Genomic DNA, 8,035 nt, shown 5'->3' with positions numbered 1-8,035 from the left:
GAGATTAATAGATTCGCGATTGCAATACGCGAGTAGCGACCATTAACATATTTATCGTATCTACCGAAACTTGCTAGAGATATATACAAACACTCTGAACTTAAACACCCTCTGCCCACACCGGACCTTTAACTCACGGACACAATGCAGTGGCGTGTCGCCAGCGTACTATAGTTCACAATATACTTAATGCGTAACTATGCGTCTATAATTGAGGCACTAATACCGTAACGTACCGTAATCCTAGTAGTATATTTATCTTAGTTTGCGTTAATTAAATCAGAAGAATTATATCTATATTGACGTGCAGTACGGCGGCGTAATCTATTGTTTGCGAGTTTTTTTTGCCTGACTATAGTATTTTTATAACTGACCTACTACTTATCATAGACCCTAAATATTTGTCGCAGTTGTGCTCTTAGGCCACGACCTTATGTTTTGTGAGTAGCAGTGATCAGGAGGTAATAATAACAAAGTTGAACTGACACGAATAATTAATAATACGAGATATAATCTGAAACTGACAAGTGAGAATTGTCGTACAGCTATATAACTAAGCCGCCTCTTGAGTAGGATTTAACTAATATAAATAATACACTATGTACAACACAGCACGATATGAACTCGAACAATATAACGTAAAATATTCACGAGCGTAATAACTTCCCATTTATTTCCCCCTCTGAGCAGTACGCCCTGCTGACTATATCCATTGCAAAATCATACACTCCCTCGGATCACCTCGTCCTCTCGACATAGGCGTATAAAGGTTTCAACGGAACGTGTGGGTCACTTTGCGTACGGTGAAGCCTGGGCGTTCAGGCCACTTTCGCAGCAGCCGCGCTCTTCCCCTTCAGCTTCGAGCTGTCACGCCCTTCTGACTTCATTCGGTGCTTTGGTCGCGTGCGACTTGACGTCGACAGCGGCGGCGGACCTGTGGCTGGCAAGTTGGGGCGCGCGGTGGAGCGGCTACCGTGGCAGTTCCCACAGCCCCGCCGATTCCTGCAGGATCTGTGGGCGGATGCATCGGATCGGACGAGAAGACCCGTGTGGAGGGTGGCTGCGCGGTCGGGGTGCCTACGTGGGCGCCGGGCCGCCGCGCTCGGGTACGTGTACGCATGGCGACAGGATCGGCAGGCTCGCTCCTCGACCCCGATACGTTTAAGATCACTGCTCCGACGATAGTGGGATATCGACTGGTAAGTTGCCTGACTAATACTGTGATTGAGGACGTATCAAGAACGCGGTGCGTAGCTTGATCTGGTGTTGGCAGTATGTGATGTGGTGTTGAATGGTCGGCTGTGATTGGTCTGTGTGGTGACCGGTCGCGCTAGCTATGGTGGATTCTCGAATCGTGCAAGCGTTGAAGCCTGCAATGAGCATGTGCCGTGCGTGATAGTGTGGAAACCAAGAGGAAAATACTCCGCGCGTGCCAAGTGTGACACTATATTAAAGATCATCGGCGTTCATGTCGGATGCACTATTGGCTGTGTCATATGTGTTAGGTGGTTTAGTTTAAAGATTAGATCGTAAGGTGTCTGCGCTGTGGAGCGATTAGTGACGTTGCCGTGTGGTCGCGCTCTGCGCTCGGCAGCGTCGGCGGTTTCTGGGCGTCCTGTGCGTTGGAGTGTGTGTAGGTGCGCCGTGCGTCGCGTGTAGTGCGTGTGCGTCGCGTGCATGCATCGCGTCCGGGCTATTTGGTTTGCTATCGTGTATGCGCTGGTAGTGTAGGTAGTGGCGGAAGGCGGCAGCCGTTGACAGACCCGAAGGGGACTAGGAGTGCGTTCGAGCCAAGCAACTAATAGCACCCCATGGTGACGGAGCCTGAAGTATGATAGGATAAACATCGGTGTGCACGGGTCTCTTAATGCTCTGTTTTCTTTGGCCATCTCCTGCAAATTTCGGCCTCGGGGCGGAAATGTTCCGACTCTGACTGCGTCGTGCGGAGCCCAGAGTCCAGTTGCCCTCACTTTTCTGTTTAATGGCACGGCGGATAAGCATCTCGGCTCGAACTTAACCGGCGCTCATCGCGTATATTGCCATCCCAAGCCTTTCCCCATGTGCGCTTTTAGTTCATGACTGACGCCCCCCGTTTGGCGCTTACTCTCGCTGGATCTTGTCGCGGCCACTCTTATCCTCCCCAGGTCCTTCGTCGTTCAGCGTGCGAGGCAAGCGATGTAAAGCCGGTGCTTGCTCGGCGGTCTCGCTAGCGCTTGCCTGTGTACTTTTTTCACTCGCCTAAGCCAGCGACTTCCTGCTCTACTACAGTGGCGACCTCTGCAGAGCGATCGAAGCCCGATCAGCGAGAAGTTCTACGGCTGACTCCCGTGCGACCTTCTCTACATGCCGCGCCGGACGATCACACGCAGGCGGTAGCAAGCGGGCTGAAACAGCCGGCGGAGCCACCCACAGCGTACCGCTGAGGCACCATTATCAGAAGCAGACGTGGCGATGGTAACAGGCGTTTTTCTTTCGGCGAGCTTTTTTGCACTATCGCGCCATTTTCTTTCATACCTAGCGTTTGCTTCGCTGCTTTGGTCTTCTCGAGTTCTTCTTCATCGTTCCAGCTTCGGCCCAAGCTTACGTTGTTTTTGTTTCTTCTATTTTTTCTTGCCTTCGGCCTGGCTTTTTCTTTTAACTATCGGCGCCCTTCATTGTCTTTTTCTTTGCAGTTCGGCCTTTTTCTTCGCTTCGCGACTTTTTTTACATTCTTCTTCGGCTTGCTTTCTTTCCGCTTTTTGCATCGGCCTTTACGCATCGGCTTCTTGCGTTTTCTTTTTAGTTCGGGTTCCCCCTCCGAGCTTTGCGTATTGCGTCTTGCCTGTGCTTGCTGCGCTTTTTCTTCTTTGACCTTGACAGGTGTAGCGCCGTGGCCTTCTTTGTCGCCTTTATCAGTGGTGGCGCTGCTGAAGGCGCTGCGGGTGTGTGACCATCAAGCCACTTGCGGCCACTGCTGTGCTGTCTCGGTTTGCGTGTAGTCGGTTCTCTGGTCATTGGTCGACTGCGCGCCTGCTTAATCAACTTTTAATTTTACACTAATTATCCAAGATTTCGACGTATTATCGCATATGTGATCGAGTAATGAAAATCACTTTGTATCTTCTTTAGTAAACAAACAAGAAATCCATACATCCAAATATAAACGAAAAGAACAAAAAACAAAAATAGAAAGATAATATTAAGGATTATTGCCAAAATATATTCTATAGTACGTTATATACACTTGTATAACTTTGTCCACACTCCTGTCCACCCTCCCATGTTCACCCGCATCGTTTGTCTGCATCTCCATTGCGCTCCTAGCACCGTCCTGTCTGCGCATCAGTCCGGACTTACCTCCGCTTCCGCTCACCGATCGTAAGTACCATAGTGTTTCTTCACCTACCTGATGCTGAGGACACATACGGAGATACAACCAGTCACCGCGGTTCAGAGCGGAATATTTTGCAGGTAGCCTGTTGCCGTCAGGGCCGGGCACGCGTCTGGTCACGCAGGCGAATAGAACCGCGATTGCGTGTATCTGGTTATTTCTTGAGGTCGGCGAGAATCGCTGCCTGCTTTCAAGCACTCGCATCAAAAACGCCGAGCCCGATCTAGACGACGACCCGGGACGCTCAGACTGGCATCCGGTTGCAGCGGACTATATGTCGCCGAGCAAAAAATCTTTTTACTCCGTGCGATATCGACGCTTAACGTACTACTTGTCAGTTTTGCTCACGCAGCGGTCTCCGATGTTGCGCCGTTGAGTATCCGTACGAAAGCGCAGCCGGAGCAAAGATCACGGGGATGGATAATCCGATTTCGACAGCCCTGTGAGTGTTGCCAGTCGTCTACCTTGTGAGCCGAGAAACTAAAGCATCGAATACAAGAATAGCTGTTTAGTAGCCAATCACGCTATCCACTTCAGAGACAATTTATAATCATCATTTATAAACTTTACTGCAACCACTATTGCATTTTTCGGATGGAAAAAAAACTGTTGGTCAAATACATGGTATTTGCAGACTCTGCATTACAATGAAATATCAAGAGAGTTGAAATAATAATAATACATATAATATTCCCGAGACATCGATGGCAGTTATCGGGATTCTGTACTTAGGCACGGTTGACGGGTGATTACATACATTCACCGTTCGTGAGTCGGAAAAGCCGGGTAGGCGAGGTTCTTTGGCCAAAGTGCTTATAGAGTATCTATTTGGGGCCAAATAAATAAAATATCGTTAGTTACGTTACTTATTTTTGGAGAAATCTTACGAAAAGTACTTAATAGTCTTTTTTTTGCCAATAGGACCCTTTTCACATTTTCTGTGTTGAATTTTCGGGCGCAAACGGCTTTTCTATCCAATTATTATAAGTGTACTCTTAATAGTCGTGATCTATAGAAATGGGTAAAAAGGTCTTAATTTTGGCCTCCAGAAAGATCTTATACGTCTTATTTCAACATGTGTCTTATACTGATGAACCTGATAAAGGTGCTAGCGTTACTTAGGCCGTTCACGTGACGTCTGTTGGCAATCTAGATTTACTTTTCAGAGGAGGATTCCATCATTTCTGCCTGACTGGCGAACGGTTCTAGCTAAGCATAATCAGGTTCCGCTTCCCATCACATGGAGCGGTGATTAGAGGCAGCCGAGCGGATTGATGAGGATATGATGAGGATGAGGATGAGGATGAGGAAGTGGGGAGGAGTCGAGGAGGAGAAAGACGGCCGAAGGGAAGAAGGATGGGAGAGAGTATCGTGCAAAGGGAGGCCCGAGTAACTTAAGTGATCGTTGATTCCTTTAGCGAGCCATTGATGATGACCATGCAAGAATGCGAGAATATACGATGGAAATGCTAATTAACTGATGGTATGATGACGGATGAACGGAGACGACGACCTTGACAACCGATGAGGATGTGATGATGATAATGTATGATGATGCGAATGAATATGATGTATAGATGCGATGATTTCTAGATCTTCTCTTTCTTCTCCGTTAATCGATTTCTAACGGTGCTAAAGAGATTTTCATCCTCAACTGCATAATTGTTTTCACGCATCCATTGCGGTTCTTTGCACAAATATATATGAAAAGACGTTTGCCTTTTGGGACATTAATAAAAACAGAAGATTATTGAAGGAATGCAATTTTTTATGTAGCATAATAAAATGCTATTTTAACTTTCAATATGCCACGTAGCCTAGGGTTCCATGTTGTCCCTTTGAGGAGTTTGGGGCTAAGGGATTCCAGCGCACGAACTTGCATTCATCTCACCTAATGAGAAAACATTTGCGATCGCATTTCCAGCCGAAGATAAAGCAGGACGAGTTACTGGTTGTTCAAAACTCTACTACTGCTCCTCCACAACTCACGGGAGCGTCAAACGATATGATGAGGCGGCGGGGATAAGACTCTGCAATGACAGGAGGAGGGAGGAGAGGAAAAGAGGAGGAGGAGGGCAACGTTCTGGAAGGTCCATATGCAGGTGAGATTAGATTAGTGGGGAAAAATATGACATAATAATGGTCACATTTAGGTGACCTTATCGGTGACCAACATTATATATATATTATATCATATCTACGTACTATAAGTATACCGTAGATATATATAGTATATAATGTATGTATAGAGAGCGACAGAGAGTAGAGAGAGGGATGCAAGAAAAAGACAAAGAAAAACCAGAGGGAGGAAATGGGGGGAGATAGATACGAGATAGATAGAAAGAAGAGAGAGAGAGAGGAGAGAGAGAGAGAGGAGAGATGAAGAGAGAGAGGGAGAGAGGGAGAGCAAAGAAAGAGACAAAGAGAAACAGAGAAGAGAAAAGGGGAGATGATGAGATAGATCGAATGAGAAGAGAAGGAGAGGAGAGAGTAGAGAGAGAGAGAGAGGAGAGCAAGAAAGAGACAAAGAGAAACAGGATAGAAAGGGGAGATAGATAGATAGAGAGAGAGAAAAAAAATAGAGGAGGAGGCGAGAGAGAAGAGAGAGAGAGAGAGACAGAGAGACAGAGAGAGAGAATATATATATATATGTATATATCAATGCTTCATCTCAGGTCTACGTTCATCATTCCCGCCGATCGCTTCGTTTCAGACTTCTCGCCGCGCAATGAAGACGAAGAGCGTTATCTTCCCCGCTGACTACCAGGGGGCGCTGTCGCGGCTGAGAGACGCGGGAGCGGACTACACGCCGCTCAGCGAACTTCTCGACGGAGAGCATCGCCAGCGCACCCTGGTGTGCAGTCTGTGGGAGGAGAGGTTGATCGAACCGCGACCGACGGCCGACGCCGAATAGCCGCTTGTTTTTGGTTTTCCGCGAGGAGAGAGGTTCGAGCTGGTGATCGGTATACGTGGTCATCGTTCAACATTGATTGATGAATTGATTGATTGAATTACCCATTGATATTGGAGACAATAATTTAGACTGGATGCAATCGTATTGTGTTTTAAAACCATGAAGTCCATTTTTTTACGTGTTTATAATCAGGAGTGAAATAACAGCGAATTCCTTCACGAATCTAGTGCAATATTTATTGTTATATATTCATTATAACGGTATAGATATGTTCTTTACACATTCATAGTTCAAGAGTTCTTTATTATGCAATAGTCACAAATATTCTGGAAAAACACGATAACATATATTTACATCATGAGAAAATCCTTTTGGCTGCTGTTTAAAACTAACACGGCCATTCGAAAATACATGTTCTCTCGATTTATCTCGTTGCAAGGAAGCTTTTATTTCCTTTGTACATCTATATGGTTTTATTTCAATTGAATTTATTATTTATGATTGTCTCACTGACCGTGAAAAACCACTTATTGGTCAACTTAACGTTTAACACTGTAAATATTATTATAACTAACAGCAGTAACATTTTACAGTGATCCGACATTGACACAACATTTATCGGGAGAGAGAGAGAGATAGATAGAGGGGAGGGAAGAGCGCGCACGCAAGAGGGCGAGGGAGGAAGAGAGCACCACGCGAGGGAGAGAGAGAGAGAAGGGGGGAGAGAATGAGAGAAGGGGTTGAGACTATAAATGGATATACTTCTATCGAAGTACACATAGCAATCACAAATTAATTACTCAATAAATTCTCCGAATTAAATTTAGAGCCGTCACGGATAAATTAAATAACATGTTAAAACTAACGCGTATGTTTAAACGTATACGTTTGTATGTACACGTGGCGACATCTCGCGCCGCGTTACGGATGTAACCGGTAGTCGTAGTTGCCGTACCAGACGGCCGCTTGCCCGTACGCCGCGAAACCGTACTGGGCCAACGCCGCCGACGGATGGAAGAGAGTATCGAATCCGGAATTGGGAACGAAGGCCCGCGGATCCGGCAAGGTCGTTCCGAGGTCGTACCGCAGACGCATTGCTTCGTAGAGAACCTGCCACTGCCTCTCGTAGGCATGGTGCGGCGAGTGCCCCGCATCTCTCGTTGCCATGGCAATGCTCGCATCCCTCGCGGTCATAGAAACGCCCGCATCGTTCGTTTCCATGCCGACATTCATACCTCTCATTGCCATGGTAACGCCCACATCTGTTGTTGCCATGGCGACATGCGCACTCCTCATTGCCATTGTAATGCCCGCATCTCTCGTCGCCATAGCAACGCCGCCCGCATCTCTCGTCGTCATGGCGACCCGCAGCCTCTTACGCGGCGTCTCCTCTCTCCGCAGCAGCGTGTCGATGGAGAAAGGAAGCTGACTGACAGGGACGCGTTCCCGGGGGAGGAGGTTGCTGAGGTCGGGGGACTTCCCAGTCCTGGTCGTCTCTCCCTCTTCCTCCTCCTCCTCTTCTTCATGAGGAGGAGGCGAAGGAGAGGAAAGCTTCCTTTTGCCGAGTTCCTGGAAGAGGTCGTGTTCGTAGTGTGCCTCGCGGGATTCCTTGGTGTCCTGTCGCTTGAAGGCGTCTAGAGGGACATTATTTATGTTTACAGTCCAGTGGTTGCCCTGATGAAAATAGAGAGAGAGAGTGAGTTAAAGAGAGAGAGAGAGAGAGAGAGAGAGAGAGAGAGAGAGAGAGAGAG

The 8,035-nt window shown here is 47.3% G+C and overlaps 2 protein-coding genes across 2 annotated transcripts in view; one reads left to right on the top strand and one right to left on the bottom strand.

The window, feature by feature from the left end:
• Positions 1-6,564, top strand: part of LOC106817403 (bifunctional lysine-specific demethylase and histidyl-hydroxylase MINA-like) — a 12,607-nt gene extending 6,043 nt beyond the window's left edge. Inside the window, exon 8 of the mRNA XM_014822067.1 lies at positions 6,084-6,564. Within this exon, the coding sequence (XP_014677553.1) occupies positions 6,084-6,284 (201 nt within the window). The 3' untranslated portion in view covers positions 6,285-6,564. The remainder of the gene's footprint in view (positions 1-6,083) is intronic.
• LOC106817404 (forkhead box protein Q1-like) overlaps positions 6,495-8,035 on the bottom strand; it is a 3,203-nt gene continuing 1,662 nt past the window's right edge. The window contains exon 2 of the mRNA XM_014822068.1: positions 6,495-7,958. Coding sequence (XP_014677554.1) covers positions 7,206-7,958 — 753 coding nt within the window. The 3' untranslated portion in view covers positions 6,495-7,205. The remainder of the gene's footprint in view (positions 7,959-8,035) is intronic.

This window comes from Priapulus caudatus, unplaced genomic scaffold, assembly GCF_000485595.1.
Source record: "Priapulus caudatus unplaced genomic scaffold, Priapulus_caudatus-5.0.1 Scaffold1713, whole genome shotgun sequence".
In the NCBI taxonomy this organism is placed as follows: domain Eukaryota; kingdom Metazoa; phylum Priapulida; class Priapulimorpha; order Priapulimorphida; family Priapulidae; genus Priapulus; species Priapulus caudatus.
This window is presented reverse-complemented; position numbering and strand designations above follow the sequence as displayed.